This window comes from Phocoena sinus, chromosome 3 (assembly GCF_008692025.1).
Source record: "Phocoena sinus isolate mPhoSin1 chromosome 3, mPhoSin1.pri, whole genome shotgun sequence".
NCBI lineage: Eukaryota > Metazoa > Chordata > Mammalia > Artiodactyla > Phocoenidae > Phocoena > Phocoena sinus.
The window spans coordinates 114073741-114097836 of record NC_045765.1 but is presented as its reverse complement, the minus strand read 5'-3'; the positions used below and the strand labels follow the sequence as shown (position 1 = coordinate 114097836).

At 36.7% G+C, this 24096-nt stretch overlaps 1 protein-coding gene across 1 annotated transcript in view; it reads right to left on the bottom strand.

The window, feature by feature from the left end:
• ANKRD31 (ankyrin repeat domain 31) overlaps positions 1-24096 on the bottom strand; it is a 130625-nt gene that overhangs the window by 56382 nt on the left and 50147 nt on the right. The window contains exons 11-16 of the mRNA XM_032625092.1: positions 22071-22213; positions 15490-15634; positions 12513-12565; positions 9805-11323; positions 9111-9281; positions 7155-7292 (exon numbers count right to left, since the gene is read on the bottom strand). Of these exons, the coding sequence (XP_032480983.1) occupies positions 7155-7292; positions 9111-9281; positions 9805-11323; positions 12513-12565; positions 15490-15634; positions 22071-22213 (2169 nt within the window). The remainder of the gene's footprint in view (positions 1-7154; positions 7293-9110; positions 9282-9804; positions 11324-12512; positions 12566-15489; positions 15635-22070; positions 22214-24096) is intronic.

Sequence of the window (24096 nt, the reverse complement as noted above, 5' to 3'; positions counted from 1 at the left end):
CCCCTGGGTCTTGAAGCCAGACGCCAGGACCTGGCTCTGCTCGCCAGTGGGCTGGCACTGGTCCCAAGAACTAGCTTCACCCACTGGCAAATGGGCACCAGCCCTGGGATCTCCTATACCCAGACTCTGCCCATCAGTGAGCCAGCACTAGCCCTGGGGTCCCCTGGGGTTTAGCAGCCAGCCACCTTGTGACCTAGCCCCACCAACCAGGGGCCAGCAGCCTCCACACAAAGCAGGGCCTGGCAACCAACTGTACTGGGGGCCAGCCAAGCCTACGAGACCACACACAGTAGTCAGCCTGCCACAACAGAAGGACCCATGCAGCCCACTTAGGGGGCACCCCTAGAACATACAGTTCTAGTGATCAGAGGGGAGTGAACTCCTGGAAGCTTAAGACATTTCCTATAAAAGGCTACTTCTCCAAGGATGGGATATGTAACAAGCCTACCAGATACATAGAAATAACTAGTTAAGCAAAATGAGGCAACACAGGAACATGTTCAAAACAAAGGAACAAGATAAAACCTCAGAAGAACTAAGTGGAGATAGGAAATCTACCTGAGAAAGAGTTCAAGGTAATTACTGTAAGGATAACAAAAGAACTTTGGAGAAGACTGGATGAACAGAGAAGTTAGAAGTTTTTAACAAAGAGTTAGAAAACATAAAGAACAACCAAACAGATGAAGAATACAATAACTGAAATGAAAAATACACTAAAAGGAATTAACAGTACACTTAATGATATATATAGGAACGAATCAGCAAGCTGGAAGACAGGGTAGTGGAAATCAAGAAGTGAGGACAGTTTAAGAGCTCTCTGGGACAATATCAAGTGTACCAACATTTTCATTATAGGAGTCCCAGAAGACGAAGAGAGAGAAAGGGACGGAAAGCATAATTTAAAACATAATAATCTGAAAACTCCCCTAATCTGGGAAAGGAAAGAGATATCCAGGTCCAGGAAGCACAGACAGCCCCAAACAGGATCAACATAAAGAGGACCACATTAAGATACACTGTGATTTAAATGGAAAAATAAAATATTAAGAGCAGGAAGGGAAAAGCAACAAATAACGTATATACAAGGGAACTTCTATAAGGCTTTCAGCTGACTTTGCAACAGAACTATGCAGGTCAGAAGGTACTGGCAGCATATATTTAAAGTGATGAAAGGGAAAAATGTACAACAAAAAATACTCTACCCAGCCAGGCTCTTATTCAAATTTGATGATGATATCAAGAGTTGTACAGACAAGCAAGAGCTAAGAGTTCAGCACCAGCAAACCAGCTTTATGTGAATGTTAAAGGGACTCCTCTAAGCAAAAAGGAAAAGGCCATAACTGGAAACATGAATATCACAAAATAAAAAGTTCATCAGTAAAGGCAAATATACAGTAAAGGTAGTAAGTCAACTGGGTACAAAACTATTAGGAAGGTTAAAAGACAAAAGTAGTAAAATCATCTATATCCACAATAAGCAGTTAAGGAATACACAAAACAAATACATGAAAAATACGATGTTGAAAACAGTAATTGTGAGGTGAGGAGAGTAAAAATGCAGGGTTGTTAAAATGCATCTGAAATTAAGAGATCAGCAAGTTAAAATAATCATATATATATACACACACATATATAAATAAAACTCATGGTAACCACAAATCAAAAATCTATAATAGAGCCACATGCAAAAAAGAGAATGGAAACCAAACATAACATTAAAGATAATCATAAAATCACAAGAGAAGAGAACAAAAGAAGAAAGGAATAAAAAAGAATTACAAAAACAACTCCCAAACCATGAATACAATGACAATAAGTACATATATATCAACAATTACTTTAAATGTAAATGGACTAAATGCTCCAATCAAAAGACACAGAGTGGCTGAATGGATACAAGAACAAGACCCATATATATGCTACCTACAAGAGACTCACTTGAGATCTAAAGACACACACAGACTGAAAGTGAGGGGATGAAAAAAGGTATTCCATGAAAATGGAAACAAAAAGCAAACTGGGGTAACAATATCTGTAACAGACAAAATAGACATTAAAACAAAAACTGTTACAAGAGACAAAGAAGGACATTACATAATGATCAAGGAATCAATCCAAGAAGAAGGTATAACGATTTTAAATATATTTGCACCCAATATAGGGCCACCTAAATACATAAAGCAAATATTAACAGACATAAAGGGAGAAATTGACAGTAACACCGTAGGGGACTTTAACACCCCACTTTCATCAATGGACAGATCATCCAGACAGAAAATCAATACAGAAAAACTGGCCTTAAATGACACATTATACCAGATGAACTTAATTGATATATATAAAACATTCCATCCAAAAGCATCAGAATACACATTCTTTTCAAGTGCATAAGGAACAGTCTCCAGGATAGGTCACATGCTAGGCCACAAAACAAGAACTGGTAAATATAAGAAAACTGAAATCATGTTGAGCATCTTTTCTGACCACAACACTATGAGACCAGAAATCAACTACAAGAACAAAACTGCAAAAAACACAAACACATGGAAGTTAAACAACATACTACTAAACAACCAAGAGATCACTGAAGAAATCAAAGGAAAAAACAACAAATACCTAGAGACAAATTAAAATGAGAACACAATGATCCAAAATCTATGGGATGCAGGAACAGCAGTTCTAAGAGAGAAGTTTATAGTGATACAAGATTTCCTTAGGAGTGAAGTAAGTCAGAAACAGGAAAACAAATACCATACGCTAACACATATATATGGAATCTAAAAAAAAAAAAAAAAGGGTTCTGAAGAACCTAGGGGCAGGACAGGAATAAAGACGCAGATGTAGAGAATGGACTTGAGGACATGGGGAGGGGGAAGGGTAAGCTGGGACCAAGTGAGAGAGTGGCATGGACATATATACACTACCAAATGTAAAATATATAGCTAATGGGAAGCAGCTGCATAGCACAGGGAGATCAGCTCAATGCTTTGTGTCCACCTAGAGGGTTGAGATAGGGAGGGTAGGAGGGAGAGGCAAGAAGGAAGAGATATGGGGATATATGTTTATGTATAGCTGATGCACTTTGTTATACAGCAGAAACTAACACACCACTGTAAAGCAATTAAACTCCAATAAAGATGTTAAAAAAAAGATTACCTCAGGAAACAAGAAAAATCTCAAATAAACAATCTAAACTTACACCCAAAGAACTAGAGAAAAAGAACAAAAAACCTGCAAGTTAGTAGAAGGAAAGAAATCTTAAAGATCACAGCAGAAATAAATTAAATAGAGGCTAAAAAAAATAGAAAAGATCAATGAAACTAAGAGTTGGTTCTTTGAAAAGATAAACAAAATTGACAACACTTTGGCCAGACTCACCAACAAAAAAAGAGAGAGGGCCCAAATCAATAAAATCAGAAATGTAAAAGAAGTTACAATGGACACCACAGAAATACAAAGGATCGTAAAAGATTACTACAAACAACTATATGCCAATAAAAAGGACAACCTACAAGAAATGGACAAATTCCTAGAAATGTACAGTCTCCTAAGACTGAATCAGGAAGAAATAGAAAATAGGAACAGATAAATTACCAGTAATGAAACTGAATCAGTAATGAAAAACCCCAAAGGAACCAAAGTCCAGATGGCTTCACAGGTGAAATCTACCAAATATTTAGGGAAGAATTAACACCGATCCTGCTCAAACTATTCCAAAAATTGCAGAGGAAGAAACAATTCCAAACTCATTTTACAAGACCAGCATCTCCCTGACACCAGAGAAAGATATCACACAAAAGAAGAAAATTATAGGCCATTATCACTGATGAACATAGATGCAAAAATCTTCAACAAAATATTAGCAAACAGAATCCAACAATACATTAAAAACATCATACACCATGATTAAGTGGGATTTATCCCAGGGATGCAAGGATGACTCAATATCCACAAATCATTCAATGTGACACATCACATTAACAAATTGAGGAATAAAAATCATATGATCATCTCCACAGATGCAGAAAAAGCTTTGGATAAAATTCAACATCCATTTTGAAAAAAACTCTCCACAAAGCAGGTATAGAGGGAACATACTTCCATGTTATAAAGACCATATATGATAAGCCCACAGCTAAAATCATGTTCAATGTGAAGAGCTGGAAGCATTTTCTCTAATATCAGGAACAAGACAGGGATGCCCACTCTTGTCACTTTTATTCAACACATTATTAGAAGGCCTAGCCACACCAATGAGACAAGAAAAAGAAATAAAAGGAATCCAAATTGGAAAGGAAGAAGTAAAACTGTCACTCTTTGCAGATGACATGGTACTATACATAGAAAAATCCTAAAGACACCACCAAAAAACTACTAGAGCACATCAATAAATTCAGTTAAGTTGCAGGATATAAGATTAACATACAGAAATCTGTTGTATTTCTATACACTAACAACAAATTATCAGAAAGCAAAATTAAGGAACCTTCTCATTTTCAACTGCATCAAAAAGACAAATACCTGGGGATAAACCTGCCTAAGGAGGTAAAAGAGATGTACTCAGAAAATTATAAGACAGTGATGAAAAAAAAAAAAAAAAAACTGAAGATGACACACCCAGATGGAGAGACAAGATATACCGTGTTCATGGATTAGAAGAATTAATATTGTTAAAATGACCATACTACCCAAGGCAATCTACAGATTCAATGAAGTTCCTATCATAATACCAATGGCATTTTTCATAGAACTAGAACAAATAATTTTAAAACTTGTACTGTAGCACAAAAGACCTTGAATAGCCAAAACAATCTCAAGAAAGAAGACCAGAGCTGGAGGAATCACATTCCCTGACTTCAGACTATACTACAAAGCTACAGTAATCAAAACAGTCTCATGCTGGCACAAACACAGACACACAGATCAATGGAACAGGACAGACAGCCCAGAAATAAATCCACACATTTATGTCAATTAATCTATGACAAAGGAGGCAAGAATAAACAATGGAGAAAAGACAGTTTCTTCAATAAGTGGTGCTGGGAAAACTGAAGAGCTACATGTAAAAGAATGAAATTAGAACATTTCTCACATCTATACAAACATAAACTCAAAATGGACTAAAGAACTAAATGTAAGACTGGAAACCATAAAACTCCTAGAAGAAAACATAGACAGCATACTCTGACATAAATCATAGCAACATTGTTTTGTATCTGTCTCCTATGGCAAAGGAATCAAAATAAAAAATAAACAAATGGGACCCAGTTAAACTTAAACGCTTTTGCACAGCAAAGGAAACCACTGACAAAATGAAAAGAAAATCTACTGAATGGGAGGAAATATTTGCAAATGACATGACCAATAAGGGGTTAATATCCAAAATATATAAACAGCTCATAGAATTCAAAACCAATAAAAGAAACATGCCAGTCAAAAAATGGGCAGAAGACCTGAATAGACATTTTTCCAAAGACATACAGATGGCCAACAGGCACATGAAAAGATGCTCAACATTGCTAATCATCAAAAAAATGTAAATCAAAGCCACAATGAGATATTATCCTACTCCTTGCAGAATGATTATCATAAAAAAACACCAATAACAAATATTGGTGAGGATATGTAAAAAAGGGAGCCCTTGTACACTGTTGGGCATGTAAATTGGTGCAGCAACTGTAGAAAACAGTATGGAGGTTTTTCAAAAAACTAAAAACAGAACTATCATATGATCCAACAATTCCACTGCTGGGTATATTTCTGAAGAAAACAGACACTAATTCAAAAAGATACATGCACCCCAGTGTTCACAGCAACATTATTTACAATAGCCAAGACATATAAGCAACCTAAGTGTCCATCAACAGATGAAAGGATAAAGATGTGGGGTGTGTGTGTGTGTGTGTGTGTGTGTGTGTGTGTGTGTGTATGCAATGAATTCTACTTGGGCATAAAAAGAACGAAATTTTGCCTTGTGCAAAAACATGGATGGACCTGAAGGGTATTATGTTTAGTGAAATAAGTCAGACAGAGAAAGATACTCTATGTTATCACTTACCTGTGGAATCTAAAAAATAAAAGAAACAAGCAAATTCAGCAAAACAGAAACAGATTCATGGATATAAACAATAAAGTAGTGGTTACCAGTAGGGAGAGGGAAGGGGGGAGGGGCAAGACAGGCATAGGGGATTAAAAGGTACAAACTACTATGTATAAAATAAATAAGCTACAAGGATATATTGTAGCACAGGGAATATAGCTAATATTTTACAATAACTAAGTGGAATATAATCTATCAACTTTGGGGTTTTTTGTTTGTTTTTTAGTTTTATTTGTAATTAAAAATTTTTCTGAGGTATAGTTGTACAATATTACAACTTTGAATCACTATGTCGTACACCTGAAACTAATATAACAAATCAAGTATACCTCAATAAAAAAGTATGCTTCTTTTTTTTAAACAAATTAACCACATCAAAAATATTTGTTGATACAAGTGCCAAAAGACTCACAGAGCATAAGACATAATGGGACTAGAGTAAATACTAATCATGTCAAATGGTTTCAAGTCAGATATTAAAATAGAGTAAGATCATCTGACCTTCCTATTTATATCTTGTATTGTCACATTTCTCTTTGAAATGACATTTGATCAATCAGTCTGAGTTTTTTCCCTCTGGAATTCCTTATACAAGTTTCTTTTGTGCTTGAGAAAAATGTTAGAAGACCAATTTAAAAATGGAGGTTTAAGATAAAAACAAGACATGGGAGAAAAAAGGAATAGTATTAATAGACAAGGAAAGAAAAGAAGGGACAGGGAAATGGGAAAATTTGGTATTCTCTACAAAATTAGATAATGATATTAAGGTCTCCAAGGAAAAGGTCTAAATAAAGCTTCTTTCCCTTCCCATTCTGTATACTACCTCTGAATGTTCCCAAACGTATGTTAAAAACTGTTTCAAAGGAGAAGGTTATTTTAGCAATTGGTGTGAACCAAGATAAATCTTACTATTCAACTAAATAATAATATATTACAAAAAGATTTTCAAAGTGAGCAGCTATATATCAGCCAGGATCAAAATGGGGGAGGGTAGATGAAATGTGTGTATCAGTGAGTTCAAATTATAAAGACAACTACAATTTAAAATGGAAACCTGCGTTATCTTTTAGATTCACAGCTGCTCCAGATTCTATCAGAGCTTTCACCAGAGACAAGTTTCCTCTTCTGGCAGCCAAATGAAGCCGGCTTTCTCCTCTGGCATTCCTCTTATTGATCCCAGCTGTTTTCATTTCTGTAAATTTGCCAAGCAAAACTGAGTATTCTTTTCTGCCAAGTGCTGATTATTATGAAGGATCTTAGAAAATACACAGCAACTTCCTCAGAACATCCTAAGTAGGATGCACTACACAGAAACATACCTCAATTAATATCATCACTGTTACTATTTAAAAATATAACTTATAAAGAATTGATAGAGCATCTGATCACATTACTTCAAATTCATTCTAGCTGTTCACTCTATCATATGCTTGATTAAAACAAATAATACTTGCTTCATTTCTACACTCACTTCACTCTCAGTAGTCCTCTATCAATGGATAAAAATTTTCTTAAACCAAATTGTGATTTTATAAAAATCCTCTTTCTATAACTATTCTTATATCTCAGTGGGTGTGTTTCTGATCACAAAAGATGCCAACAACCAAACCATGGCCTATTGGGTTTTCTTTCATAGAAAATGTAGTACAATATCATTATCTGAAGATTTTTAAATCTTTTCCTTGCATCACAAGTTAGACTTGAGTTGGAACTAAAAACAGTGAATAGTTTTTTTCCCAAACTATGCTAAAATGATGTACTAAAAGATTTTTTGTAACATCATATAAAGAAAATAGAAGACAATATCTCTTCTTCAAGTGGCCTACAGTATAGTGGAATGACAGACATGTAAAAAATTACATTAAAATATGATTCAGTGCTGCTAGAGAAATGTATTAGTTTCCTGTGGTAGCTGTAACAAATGACCACAAACTGGGTGGTTGTGTTGTGCTTAACACAACACAAATACATTATCTCACAGTTCTGGAGGCCAGAAGTCCAAAACCAAGGTGTCAGCAGGGTTGCACTCTCTCTGGAAGCTCTAAGGAAGAATCCTTCCTTGCTTCCTCCAACTTCTGATGGATACCAGCATTCCTTAGCTTCCTTGGCTTTTGGCTACATTGTTCCTTTGCCTGGCTTTTCACATTATCTTCTCCTTTCCTGTGTGTCTCAAAGCTCTCTCCATTTTTCTTTTATAAGGATACTTGTAAGATTTGGGTCCCATTTGGAAAATCCAGGACAACCTCCTCATCTCAAGATCCTTAACTACACCTGCAAAGATTCTTTTTCTAAACAAGGTAATGTTCACTCTTTAAATGAGATAGTATCACAGATTCCAGGGAACAGGACATGGACATATGTTTTGGGGGGCCACTATTCAACCCGCTACAGGAGGTATGTATAAGAAGGGCTTTAGTTTACATGACAGGCGGACAATGCGGGAAGGTTCAAAGAGTATGCCTAATATTCCTACCTCTTACTATATCAACTTTTTCTTACTAAATCAACTTTTCGGTGCTTAACATTTAACCTGAAGTAGTCCAGTCTATTGTTCACACAGAACTAGCTCCAAGAACTATCAAAGAATAGTCAGCTATCCATGCTGCCAAACACACACAGTTCATGCATCTGACACAAAGAAACTAGTGGCTATGCTTCTTTAATTTCCCATGTGTTAAAAAGGTTCAGTGGAAGTATCTAAGGGATCTGACACAATTCAGATGTGCTGCCCCCGCTCAACATTCTTGCTGTCTCTACTGTTTATCTTATCTCCTCTAACATAACAAATTAGAAGTCATAGGCAAAAGTATGACAATATATTGTAAGACTAAGAGATTCTCAAGTGGTGGATTACAGTAAAACCATCTGACAAATATAGATGAAATAATCTTATAAGTTAGTGAATGACTAAAAAAACAGTAAATATGAAAGTGTATAATTCTTTGAAGCAGAGTGGATTGCTAGGCTTGATCATGCAAACCTTTCCCTATATAAAAATAGGAATACAAACCTTGGCTGCAGGTAGCTTTCAAGAAATTTTGCCTTTTTCTGAAATTCTGAACTTTTTTGTGTTCCTGGATGTTAGTAGGCATGTGGATTTCTGAATCTGTTTTTTCCTTCTTCTCCTCACAATTTCTTATAGTGTTTTCATCTCCATTGACATTATTAGTTAATTCCTCACCTGAAAAACAAACATTTTGCAATATCAGTGTTGTAGTTCTCCTTACCGGTTACATGACTAAAAAAGAGTCTAGTCATGTTAATTGTTCCAAGTTTCTGTTCCTAGCTGGACTGCTTATTTTAAAGGAGTGGAAGCCTTTAAAAATGTTTTCATACAACAAACATAAATTAGTTTCCTGGATGCAATTTCAACTGTGAATCACTGAAATCAATGGAGCTAACAATTTCCTGCTATGAAAATGTTGTTCGCTTTCTTGATACTAAGAAGGTGCTATATTAAAAAAACTCATAGAAACATAAAAACTCATAGAAATACTGTTTATTATCTCCTGTCATTATCAATTTAGCACATTCTTTCAAAGTAAATACCATTACTTAACTAATTAAAAGTATCTCCAAATTATGGTCCACATGTCCTCATTCTTATCAGTTTGGGCATAGGTTGAGTGAAATTCAGTTAGAAATTTCTGTGAAATAAGTAAATCTACAGGAAATGTGTACAAATTGAGCAATACTACTAATACCTGGTTTGTGAGAAATTTCCTTCTCTTCTCTTTGACTAAGCTGTGAGACGGTCAATTCTTTATTGATATTGTCAGTGGACTGAAAGCCTATACTATGTATAGTTTTGATCTCTTGTCTCCTTTTTTCAACTTTAGTTGTTTCCATTACTTGAGAATGAACAACTCTGGATAAAGGCCTATTTGAAGAACTTGGTTTTTGGCCTTTGTCAGTGTAATTCCTTTTAGTGTCTCCTTCCTTATTCACCTTTTCCCCAATACGTGTATCCGTTTGATTCATTAAAGGAGTTGGTATTCTGGGGCTACAATCCTGAGGCCTCTCGAATAGTTCCACATGACTAGTCAACTTTGAAACTTCATGTGTTGAGAGTGTTCTTGTACAAGCAAGGGAAGTATGTTCAGGACTGCCATGTGAGTGATCAAAAGAAGTTCCACATGTACATTGTTCATAATTTGAAACATGTTCAGAAACTATTATATTATCTGAATTAGAAAAATTAACAGCTCCCTGTTGTGGAAATATGGTTAGGCTGCCTGCTTTTATTAACTCATTTTCCTGTGAAAAATGGTCTTGAGAAGGTAAAAATTGTTGAAAATCCATTTCTTCTCTATTTGTTTTATTCTCTTTATAATTATCGTGGTTTTTGCAACCTGAAGAACTGATCACCTTTTTAAATGTTACAGTCTCCTCAGGAGCACAGGAATCACCATCATCATCATTATTAAAATTTTCCTTTATAAAGGATGGAGAAAAGTTTTCCCACTTATTAGGGCTCTCATCTTTTTGACCTGAGTTACTGTTTTCATGAGATTTATAAGGGCTAATGTGCTGCTGTTCTTGGTGAGTATGAGGCTGCTGATCTGTAGTAACAAGTGGTAACTCGGTTTTTTTATGTAAAGAAAGTCCTGAGAAAGAAACGGCTTCAGTTTGGTCAGTGGATTCTAATTCCAAAAATTTTATTTCTTGTCTATCTGATAAATCCAGGCTTTGGGTATGTGTCTCTTTGGGAAATGAACAAGTCTCAACATTGTTACTTAAACCATTTTTCAGGCCTGACAGAGATGGGCTAAAAGGTTTACATGACTTTTCTGGAAGGTCATCAAGGGTTTGGAGAGTATGTTGTTGACAAGTAACCAATCTGTTTATTTTTCTGGAAGAAGAGACAGCTATTGTCTTTCTTGGATTGATTTCTTGGATTGCATCATCGACTTGAGTTCTTTTATGTCGTGTATTTCTTCTTCCTTTATCTTCAGACACATTTGTGCTGGGATCCTCAACACCATGGAGATTGTCCTTTCTGAGTCCTGTCGAGTATATTTGGTTAAGAGTTGATCGTTTATACTTGGATTTACCAAATTTCGTGTTTTGGGAATCTTTTTGGTAATGTTCATATACATCTTCTTTATTTATAAATAAACCCTCTTTGCTTCCTTTATTGACTTTTACATGTTCTGGCTTCTGTCTCTTGGAATTTTCATCACAAACAAACCCACTGTGATTTTTAGAACTGAATTTTGGTTTCTGTAGAAACAAAATACATAGTTAGCTTTAATTTTCAACTATAGTTCTACACTTAATTCATTCCGGATTGGAGATAAAGCAAACTAATATTCCATTCAATGTTATAATTTGATCTAACCACAGGACCTGCTGGGATATATACAACCTGATTTGTATTTCAGAAAAGTAGACTAGCAGAAGAAAGGCAAAAGTAATAGACTCAGTATGTGTACTAATCTTTATTTTCTCCTGTACATTTTAATTTCTTTTTGCCAGTATTTTAGCACTATCTATCTTACTAAACATAATGAAAATTTTTAATCTACCTAATTTTTAGAGGCTTTTAAAACAATCAGATAATTCCTTTACAAGGAATCTTTACAAGAATACTGTAGAAACACTCTCCTCTCCCATTTGTTATATAGATAGACCTAGAATTAAGAGAGTTTCTTCCTCTGGTATCTGTGAGAGACCACAGGTAGGGCAGTGGAAGAAGGGATTTAAAAACAAAAAGACAGACATACAACCAAGTTGGCCTGCATGGGAAGATTACTGTGGGCTGCCAAGATTAAAACAGGGACAGTGCTTCCTCTCACATGTCACAACACAAGCACCAGATGAAAAGTAACTGCCCACCACGTGAAGTTTGAAGGGATGGATCGACACCTTTGACTCTTATACTGTGCTCAGGCCAGAGGAAATTCGACATTGTTGATAACCCTCATGGCTCCATAAAGAGGAGAAAGGAAATGGAAATGGCTATCAATACATTAGTGTGCCCACATATGCTTTATTTACTCAACTGCTTCCCAAATTAACAGGCCAGAACCTTCTGATTCTTATGTAATTATTTCAAAGTGTCTTAAAAGCAAAGGTGGGTTTCCCTGGTGGCGCAGTGGTTGAGAGTCTGCCTGCCGATGCAGGGGACACGGGTTCATGTCCCGGTCCGGGAAGATCCCACATGCCGTGGAGCGGCTGGGCCCGTGAGCCATGGCCACTGAGCCTGCGCGTCCGGAGCCTGTGCTCCGCAACGGGAGAGGCCACAACAGTGAGAGGCCTGCATACCGCAAAAAAAAAAAAAAAAAAAAACCAAAGGTGAAGTCACTGTTCCTGGTGAATGCTTCAGTAGTCTTTCTTTCCCCTGTGACGATCTATAAAATAACCAGCAGGTGTGCTCTATAAAAATGTTTATTGTTGAACAGAGATATACCTTGTGGTGGTGTTCATCCTCTAAGTCTGAAGGGTCAGTGCTATTTGTCTGCGCTGTAAGCAAAAAGAGAAAAATCAAAGAAAAGAGCCTCCAGTAGTCACTCTAGACTTCTAAAACCAAAACTCCTTTGCCATGAGAAAACCAAGTGGAAAAAGTGAAATTATGCAAACACTTTCTATTAAAATTGGCACATATAATATTCCATAATTTATAATTTCCATACTTATTGAGAAAGCTGAAAACATTTCTCTAGGAAAAGCAAAACAGACCCAACAAAATTATGTTAAAGATGTTAAATACCGAACTCAGTATTTTTATATTCCCCACAGTTATACTCAGATATGCAACTGTGTGCAAGGTTTTATAAGGCAAAACATTCTTTCATAATTAATTGTATTATCATCATTTTCTAATATGTCTGCTTAATAAAGTTGCAGGATACATAAGTAATATACAGAAATCTGTTGCTTTTCTATATACTAATAGTGAACTATCAGAAAGAGAAAGCAAGAAAAAAATCCCATTTACATTTACAATCTCATCAAAAAGAATAAAATACCTAGGAATAAACTTAACCAAAGAGGTGAAAGACCTATACTCTGAAAACTATAAAACACTGATGAAGGAAACTGAAGATGATACAAAGCCATGGGAAGATATACTGTGTTCTTGGGCTGGAAGAGTACTGTTAAAATTTCCATACTACTCAAAGCAATCTACAGATTTAATGCAATCCCTATCAAAATAGCCACAACATTTTTCACAGAACTAGAACAAATAATCCCAAAATTTATATTGAACCACAAAAGACCCTGAACTGCCAAAGCAATTTAGAGAAAGTTGAACAGAGCTGGAGGTATCGTGCTCCCTATTTCAGACTATACAATACTACCATAGTCAAAATAGCACAGTAATGGCACAAAAACAGACACATAGATCAATGGAACAGAATAGATAGTCCAGAAATAAACCAACACACCTATCTTCAATTAGTCTATGACAAAGGAGGCAAAAACATACAATGGAGAAAAGAAAGTCTCTTCAACAAAGGGTGCCTTCAATAAGTGGTAAAACTGGACAGCCAAATGTAAAAGAATGAAATTAGAACATTTTCTCACACCACATACAAAAATAAACTCAAATGGATTAAAGGCATAAATGTAAGACCAGAAACCATAAAACTCCTAAAAGAAAACATAGGCAGAACACGCTGACATAAATCATACTAATATTGTTTGAGATTTGTTTCCTAAGGCAAGGGAAACAAAAAATAAACAAATGGGACCTCATAAAACTGAAAAGCTTTTACACAGAATAGGAAACCACTGACAAAACAAAAAGATGACGTACTGAATGGGAGAAAATATTTGTATAAGATACGACCAATAAGGGGTTAATATCCAAAATTTATAAACAGCTCATACAACCCAATATAAAAAAAAAATCTAATCAAAAAAATGGACAGAAGACCTGAAAGATATTTTTCCAAACAAGATAACACAGAAAGGGCTTCGCTGGTGGCACAGTGGTTGAGAGTCCACCTGCTGATGCAGGAGACGCGGGTTCATGCCCCGGTCCGGGAAGATTCCACATGCCGCGGAGCGGCTGCGCCCGTTAGCCATGGCCGCTGAGCCTGTGCGTCCAGAGCCTGTGCTCCACAACGGGAGAGGCCACAACAATGGGGGGCCTGCATACCACAAAAAAAAAAAAAAAAAAGTCTACAGATAACAAAGATTGTTAAGGATTTGTAGAAAAAGGAGCCCTTGTATACAGTTGGTGGGAATGCAAACTGTTAAAACCACTATGGAAAACAGTATGGAGGTTTCTCAAAAAACTAAAAGTAGAACTACCATATGATCCAGCAATTCCACTGCTGGGTATATATCCAAAGAAAATAAAAACACTAATTCAAAAAGATACACACACCCTAATGTTCATAGCAGCACTACTATTTACAATAGCCAAGACATGGAAGCAACATAACTGTCCATAGCAAGTGAATGGATAAAGAAGATACAGTATTATATATATACAATGGAATATTACTCAACCATAAAAAAGAATAAAATGCTGTCATTTGCAACAACATGGATACCTAGAGGGTATTATTCTTGGTGAGATAAGTCAGAGAAAGACAAATACACTGTTATCACATATATAGATTCTAAAAAAATAAAACAAACCAATGTATATAACAAACCAATGTATAAACAGAAACAGACTCACTGATATAGAGAACAAAGTAATGGTTACCAGTGGGGAGAGGGAAGGGGGAGGGGCAAAATAGCGTTTTGGAATTAAGAGATACAAACTACTAGGTATAAAATAAATAAGCAACAAGGATATATTGTACAGCACAGGGAATATAACCACTATTTTGTAATAACTTTAAATGGAGTATGATCTATAAAAATACTGAATCACTACATTATACACCTGAAACTAATACAATATTATAAATCAATTATACTTCAATAAAAAAAATAAACAGTTCTTATATAATCTTCTTGAAACTGCAGGTCAAGTTCTTTTGTAGTTCAACTTAGTGCAATGATGAATGACAAGGCAAAAGTACAGCCATAAGAAAATATTCTTAAGGAATGAAAGTAAACAATCCTGGCCATATTCATGGAAAATGATAAATCCAAATATAAGTTACATCACCCATGTTATTCAGACAACGGATTATGGGGAAAAGACCCAGAACCTTACAAAAGTTTTCTTAACTGTTTCCAACACATATCCTGGGGGAAAGTACATTTAATACTATCTTTCTTTGTTCTTTTAGAGTTCTTCCATTTGGTGCATTTGCAAACAAGTCAGTGTGCTCAACTAAAGGAATGGAGCAAGGACACCACAGGATGGATTTTCTCAAAATTTATGAGGAAAACCAATTTAATTTCTATAATTCCAAGTTTGATTTCTATAACTCTCTACTGACATGATGAACAGATATAACAGGGCAGTTCAATTTTACCTGATATAAGATGCTTTTGATGTTTAGGAACATATCTCTCAAGGAGACGCTTCATACATGAGTCTTTGGCTTCATCCAAAGCACACTTTCCACTGTCATTTCTAAATAAAGGATCTGCTCCATTCAAAAGAAGTAACTGTGCCACCTAGAGGAAGATTTTGTGAGGGAGCCCAGACAAAAGGTGTATTATTATAAATGTGTGCCAGCATACAACTCTAAGCAACATTAAATATTTCTTTCAACAATACAGTTTGGGTTTCCTGTAATATTACTGCCCCAAACCAAAAATTAATGTAACTGCTACTGAATTATAATTAATATAAATATGCCTTCTCTTACAAAAAAAAAAAAAGGAGAGAGGAAGTAAGGAAGAGGGAGGAAAGGAGGAATGGAGGGAGGGGCAGAAATGCTTGTGGTTCAGTTGCTGATGAAATGGAGCTAGCAGATATACCAGGAATTAGGATTACATTCTGTAGTAGTAAATGTAATTTTAACAGGTTCCAGGAAATAGCTATGTCTTCTGTATAAACCTGTGTTGCTGCTGCTCCCCCTCAGTATCAGAGAGAAACAGGTAAATCTTTCATCTGTTACTGCTCCTCGAGTAACCTCCTCTATGAAGCTCTCCCTGACCTCCTCACCCACTGATCCCCTAGAGAAAAATGACCTCTTCCTTCTTTTATGTACATATTTTATGTCCAACATGCTGTATATTATACTTCTTTCTTATATATTTCTCTCTCCTGTACTCCAAGTTTTTTGAGGGTAGGACTCTGTTTTCTTTTAAAATTAATTTATTACTTTTGAATAGGAAATTAATAAATACGGTTCAAAATACAGAAGGCTCAGAGAAGTAGACAATGAAAAATAAGTTTCCCTCCTCAACCCCTGTCCTCTAGTCATCTAATTATTTTTTCTAAGTCAGCTCTGGTTACAGTTTCTTCTGAACTTTTCCAGAGTTAGTCTAGTCCAACAGGTATATATGTACGAATCATAACTGTGTACATATATTTTTTCTTACACAAGTGGTCATATACTATATACATTCCTGCCCACCCCATCCTGCAACAGACTTTGAAGATTGTTCCAAATCAGTATGGATTGAACTTCATTATTCTTTTTAGCAGCTGAGTAATAGTTTACTTTTGAATGTACTATATGAATGTACTATAATTTAGTTAACCAGTACCCTACTGATGCATGTTTAAGTTGCTTCCAAGTTTTTGCAACAGATATATGTCTTAATTATCTTTATATTCCCAGTGTCTATTTCAGTATCTGGCATAGAGTATATATTTAATAAATGTTGTTTAATAAAAGAATGAATGTTGACCAAGGAGGATGTGGGTAACAGGCTTTAAATAACATACTAAATGAAGCCTAGATTTCTCTGTTAATGTCTGGAATGAGAGAAAGGATCTGAATTTCTGAAAATTTTATGCATCTGAAGAGTAAAGATATATACGTTTTTCCTTTTATAAGAAAGCATTCTAGGAGAGAAAAATGCCCCACCACACACAGGGAGAATATGAGCCAAATCTTTTAAAAATTATTAAGACTCAGCAACTTGATTCTGCTTTTCAAATGGCTTTACTGTGGGAGTTTAATACTAGATAGGGGGATTGAAAGTAACAGTAGATACAATTAAATTTATAATTCATATTCCTGGAGCTTCACATTTTGTTTAGTAATACAAATAGAGAGTGTATCACTTTATTTCAGGAAAAGTAGTTTCATAAGTGGGTTGCCAAAGGAGCTGTGTTGCTTATCTCTGGAGGTTTTATGTCAAATAATAAGCCATGCAGTATGAAAGTAACTCAGGATCAACAAGCATGAGAAAGAAGATGGGAGGAAGGGAAAAGGCAAGGGCTAGAGCTTCACTTTTCTGGAAATCTGGGTTGGTGATCTCAAGGGAGTGAATACATTACTTTGGCAGTCTCTGTTTTAGACTCTGGATACTCTGCTTCACCAACTATGCACATTTACCAATTCTCTCTATAGCTTGGTATCAGGAATTCTGAAGTCTAACTAATATACCCTCTTTAAAAAACTCTCTTCTTACCAAATGTCAGTAAATCAGTTATTTCCACTACGTTTTTTACCCCTATTTTAAATCTGCATTTAGGTTCTGTATTAGTTATCTGTTGCTACCTAACAAGTTACCCCAAAATTTAGTAGCTTAAAACAATAAATAATAAATATTTATAATCTCATAGTTTCTGTGGGTCAGGAATTTGGGAGTGGCCACAGGTGGATGGTTCTGCCTCAGGGTCTCTCATGAGGTTACAGTCAAAATGTTGGCTGGAGATACAATCACCTAAAAGCTTGCCTGGGGACTTACCTGGTGGTGCAGTAGTTAAGAATCCGCCTGCCAAGGCAGGGGACACAGTTCGAGCCCTGGTCCGGGAAGATCCCACATGCCGCGGAGCAACTAAGCCCGTGAGGCACAACTACTGAGCCTGCACTCTAGAGCCCGCGAACCACAACTACTGAGTGCACGTGCCACAACTACTGAGCCCACGTGCCACAACTACTGAGCCCACGTGCCTAGAGCCCATGCTCCGCAACAAGAGAAGCCACTGCAATGAGAAGCCCGTGCACCGCAACGAAGAGTAGCCCCTGCTCGCCGCAAGTAGAGAAAGCCCACATGCAACAATGAAGACCCAATGCGGCCAAAAATAAATAAATAAAATAAATTTATTTTAAAAAATTTAAAAATTAAATAAAAGTTTGCCAGGGACTGGAGGATCTGTTTCTAAGATGGCTCACTCACATGGCTGTGGGCAGGAGGCCTTTTACTGCCACATGAACCTCTCCGTGGAGCTGCTTGAGTGGCTGCATGAAATGACATCTGGCTTCTCCCAGCGTTGCTGAACAAGTGAGTGAGTGAACAAGGAAGAAGCCGCAACAGTTTTCAACCTAGTCTTAGAAGTCATGTACTGTGTCACTCCTGCCACATTGTGTTTGTTAGAAGCAACTCACTGAAACTCCAGCCTACCCTCCTGAGGAGAGGAATCAGGATCCACCTTTCGAAGGGAGGACTGTTAAAGAATTTGTGGACATATTTTAAGATTACCACATGTTCTTAACTGGAACAAGCAGAGCAATTTCAGTAAGTGGCTGGCCTCACAAGCCCCACTTATGTAGTTCATCAAACAGTAGGCCCCATAAGGAAATACACTGCTACTTAAAGCTTGCCCGTGGCTTTTCACCTTTAATCATATTATTGACTCTAGTGCTTTCCTCCCTCTAGAATCAGCTGACTTCTGTGTGGCTGAACCACACTGACTCCATTTTGTCAGCTCTATCTTAGGTCTGAAGTCCTACCCCTCCCCTTTCTGCATGATTAAGCTTTAGCCTACTCACAAGGAATGTGCCCAAGCCAGATAAATTCCCTGTCAACTTTTACACTTGCTGACAGAAAACTGGAAGAGTGTCTTCTGTTGACACAGATGCTTAATGGTCATGAGACCCCCCCAGGGGGAGGAAAAATCTCCAGTTCCAGTCAGTGTGGACATGCTTCTCATTTGGTAGTCAGATTCTGTTGTTAGCTTTGGCCGCTTTAAATCTCCCTGTGCTCCTTTCAGTGGTGAGGAGCACAGCTGTGAATGCCTCTGGATTGTGTCTGCCCAATCCTGCCAGTATGTAAGCTACCCACAATAAACTTCACAATTGCACTTTGTGGAATTGCCTGCTTTGTTTTCCAGTCTCAGAGTTCCTTTTCAGTTTGGAGGATATTATTCCATATCTCTGCCTTCCAACAACTTCCTCGCATAAGAAGCCAACAGGACAGAGAATAAAACTCTTTCAAGTACTGGAAAAGACAGTATTTTTACCGCACATCCCTAATGGAATATAAACAAAACAAAAAGAACTGTAAAAAAAGCACTCCATTAGTAGTTCCATTGTTAATAATAATATTGTTAATATTCATAATAATAATACACTAATAGTAATACTGTTAAGTATGCTGTACGATAAAGAAATTAATGTATTAAGAAACAAATGTTTAGCATAAGAGAAAAAGAGATACAAGTATAAAATCAAAGTTATTATGAATCTATAATATTAAGTCTGAAATGGAAATATCAGTAAGAACTCATGATTTGTTTTTCTTTCTAAAAGTATACATTTCACTGAAAATGCCTAAAAACAATGACATCCAATAGCAATGAGCACATATAGCACCCAGATTGTGGTCTCTGATAGTTTTTACATTAAAACACCATTTAGAGAAAATATGGGAAGAAACATAGATAAAGTCAGTCAAATCCAGAATTTAGGAAATTCTATAAGACAAATGACCCAGATTCTAGAAGACACACACAAAAGAAAATATAGGAAGAACTGTTATAGATTAAAACATACTTAAGAGGGACTTCCCTGGTGGTCCAGTGGTAAAGAATCCACCTCCCAATGCAGGGGACGCAGGTTCAATCCCTAGTCAGGGAACTAAGATCCCACATGCCGCAGGTCAACTAAGCCTGCATGCCACAACTACTAAGCTCCTGCACCTCAACTAGAGCCCACGTGCTGCAAACTACAAAGCCCACACACTCTGGAGCCTGGGCACCACAATTAGAGAAGAGAAAACCCGCATGCCACAACTAGAGAGAAGCCCGAGCACTATAACAAAGAGCCCGCGCGCCACAACGAAAAATCCCGCATGCCTCAATGAAGATCCAGTGTGCCGCAACTAAGACCCGACGCAGCCAAAAATAAATAAATTAAATAAATAAATAATAAAACTTAAAAAAACCCACACACACTTAAGAGACATAACAAATACATGTAATGTACAGACATTGATAGATCATGATTCAAACAAAAACTTGTAATAAAAAACATTTTTAGATAATTTGGGGAAATTTAAATATGGACTAGATATTATTAAGTGGTATTTAAAATTTTAATTTTTATAAGGTAAGATGATAAAAAATGTGGGTGTGGAAAAAAATGTCCTTATCTGTTAGAGATGCAGGTACAAGTATTTATGGATAAAATGGTATGATGTCTGGGATTTTTAAAAAATACTCCCAACAACAACAAAACACCATCCATGCTCTGGCCTGTTGATGTGGTATGACTTTTTAAAGTGTAATAGAATATACAATCAAACTTTATAAGAAAGCTCACTCCAGACACAAATGGAATGCATAATCACCATGTCTGGGGGATATCTTTTCAATATCTGTGAATCCCAGCAACATTGTCAATGAACCTCCAATTCAACATCTCAAATATTTATATACCACAGGATACTTCAGGAGTTAGAGGCCTGTGTCTTTGGTCCCTTTTACTTCACTAAGGGTACAAGAGAAGGCTACATATCTGCAAAGGCCAGAAAGAAGACTGCCAGTTATAGCCTGTGAGGCAGAAGTTAATTGGAGCCAAGTTATCAGGAGGGGCAAAGGAAGAACTGAGAAAGAAAAGAAAAAAAGGTATAAATCACCCATGGCTCATATTACCCAAAGGGAGAAAAGATTCTTGATCAGAACAGGACAGCCCTGGCAAGCTGGAGAGTGGATGGGCCATGGAGAGAGAGAAGAAATGCTTTGGCATGAGGTTTCTCTGCTAGAGGCCAGTTTTGAAGAGCAGATAAAAGACAGAGAGAGGGCTCACACCATCACTTGTTCTAGCATTCTTCTGGCCATTAAATTAGGTCCAAGGCAGAATTTTCTCCCCCAAGCCCTCTACAAAATGTGCAGGAATGAACACCTACCATCAGGTGATACATTATCCAAAAAAAGCAAAACCACCTAAACCCTCCAAACTAGGAAGGGATATGTCCTATTTGTCTACGCCCATGGTTCCTGGCAGCCTTCCCCAGCTTTACCTGTGGTAGGCATTTCTTCTGGAGGAACACTGAACAGATCTTCCTGAGCCTTGTTGATTAGCCCCCTTTCCTACCCTAGAGGTTTTAAACCCAGAGGCAACTTCCAATACTTGAAATAAATAATAAGCTATTTTCACAACTGCTTCAGACCAATGCAGTTCCTGGACCAGAAAAATGTCTAGGAAGCTCAGAACATATATGATAAAGCAAGTGTGCTGGAATTCATAATCTTAATTAATATTACCATTATTGAAGTTACTATTAGCCAACTTGTATAGAATTATAGTATTTTGATACTATAACCACTGGTACCTCTGTGCTGGTGTGTACTGGCTGATCATTGAAACCTGGGAGGTTCTCATGTCTTAGTCTGACTCTGAAAGTAACACTAGACTACAAAAAGCTGTAAGCCTGCTATTAGGGCTGGACATCACTGTGTAACACTCTAAGAAGGAAATGTTCTCCTAAAGCCTATAAAGAACCATATAAAAAGAGTCTAAAGAAATTTTAAAAATACTGTGTATAACCAAAATACGCATTCTGAAGTTATTAAAAGTAACATGTAAAATGGGATCTACCACATTAGGCACAACTGATCACACAGTAAAATTTTATTATGAATTCTGAGTATTGATTAGTAGAATGAACTGAAACTGGATCCCTATCTGTTTTTCTATTGCTTGGTCCCAGAGGTTTTTAATACTTGCAGAATGTAGTGTTTGCTCTGCAAACGAAAGAATCACAGTACCTTATAATGTCCATTCATCACAGCATCATGTAGGGGAGTGATCTGGTACATTCCTCTGATATTTACATCTGCTCCACCCTTTAACAGTTCACTTGCTGTCTGATAAAATCCTCCTACACTAGCTTCATGAAGTGCTGTCCAACCTGTTACACAAAAAAGAAATGGTGTTTATTTATATTTGGCATCTTAATAATGTTTGTGCTTGCCCTTAAAATAAGAACTCTAATTCTAAGTTGTTGCTTTAAAAATATTTTGGTTATATGAGACAAGATAATCTCACCATGAAAGCAACCTGTATTATTTGTGGATTCAATAAATCTGATGGACAAATAAAATTCCTACCCCTAATTCTGTTGGTGTTAATATGGAAAAATATGAAAATAAGTAAAATATTTGAAACTATTTTTGCCCCCCTCAAATAAAAAGGCTGTAAGGGCGGTCATTATTAGCTCATAGAGAATGCTGGTTGCAGGCTACTTTTCTGCAGAGAAGAGGGGGAAAAGTCTTATTTGTAACTCAAGGTACTTCCATTAAAATAACCCACCCAGCCAGCAAGACTACGCAGAAGTCAGTTCAAAAGTATACAGTCGACTCGTGAACAACATGGGTTTAAACTGTGCAGGTTCACCTTATACACAGATTTTTTCCCAACAGTAAATACTACAGTACTACACAATCTGAGGTTAGCTGAAGGAGTAACCATGGATACGGAGGGCTAACTGTAACTTATTCTCAGATTTTTGACCACACAGAGGGTTAGCACCCTTAACTCCCACGTTGTTCATGGGTTAACTGTATATATCTTTTCTCCCTATTTGCAAAAAGTTAGTTACAGTAAATTCAACAAACATACCACAAACTGCTCCAAGAAAACCAGTCATCCAAATAAATATCTTCTTCCTTTGCTAGCCAGATTTAATGGTATAAGTCAAAGATATCTAAACTCCAAAAAATCATACGATTGATATAAGAAAACATAAAAAGTTTCAAGTTAAAGTGTGCTTCATTCTTTCCTTCCATAAACCAGAGTTTCTCAATCTTGGCACTAACATTTTCAGAACCTTCTCCATAATCCAGTTTCTCAACCTTGGCACTGACATTTTGAGCTAAATGTTCTGGGCACTGTAGGATGTTTAGCAGTATCCCTGGTCTTAATCCATCAGATGCCAGTAGTACCCTGCTGCCCATTCCAGTTGTAAAAACTAAAAATGTTTCCAGAAACTACCAAATGTCCCCTTTGAGGGGACACTCCAGTTAAGAACGTCTATAGAAGGAGTTTCTCCAATAGTATTAATTAGAAAGCCTTGAGGAAGAAATGAAGAGCACCAAAACTGGTAAATATATAGTTAATAGAATTCATTTCCTATAAATTTCCTTAAAATACACAAGGCTACTTAAAGCAAAAATTATAACTTTATGTTTTGGAGTTTATCCTGTATATACATGTAATATATGTGATAGACATAACATAAAGGATAAGGGAGGGGCTTCCCTGGTGGCGCAGTGGTTACGAATCCGCCTGCCAATGCAGGGGACACGGGTTCAAGCCCTGAGCCAGGAAGATCCCACATGCCACGGAGCAACTAAGCCCATGTGCCACAACTACTGAGCCTGTGCTCTAGAGCCCACGAGCCACAACTACTGAGCCTGTGTGCCACAAGTACTGAAGCCCGTGTGCCTAGAGCCCACGCTCCACAACAAGAGAAGCCACTGCAATGAGAAGCCTGCACACAGCAATGAAGAGTAGCCCCCACTCACCGCAACTAGAGAAAGACCACGCACAGCAACGAAGACCCAATGTAGCCAAAAATAAATAAATAAATTTATAAAAAAAAAAGGAAAAGGGAGATGTATTTGATGTTCTTACATTTTATATGAAGTATTACAATATTAACTCTAAGAAGACTATAAAATATTAAAAATGTATATTGTAATCCCTAGAGTAATCACTACAAAATAATGCAAAGACAAAAACAAATAGATGAAGACACAAGAAACACAAGTAAAATGGCAGTAAATCCAAATA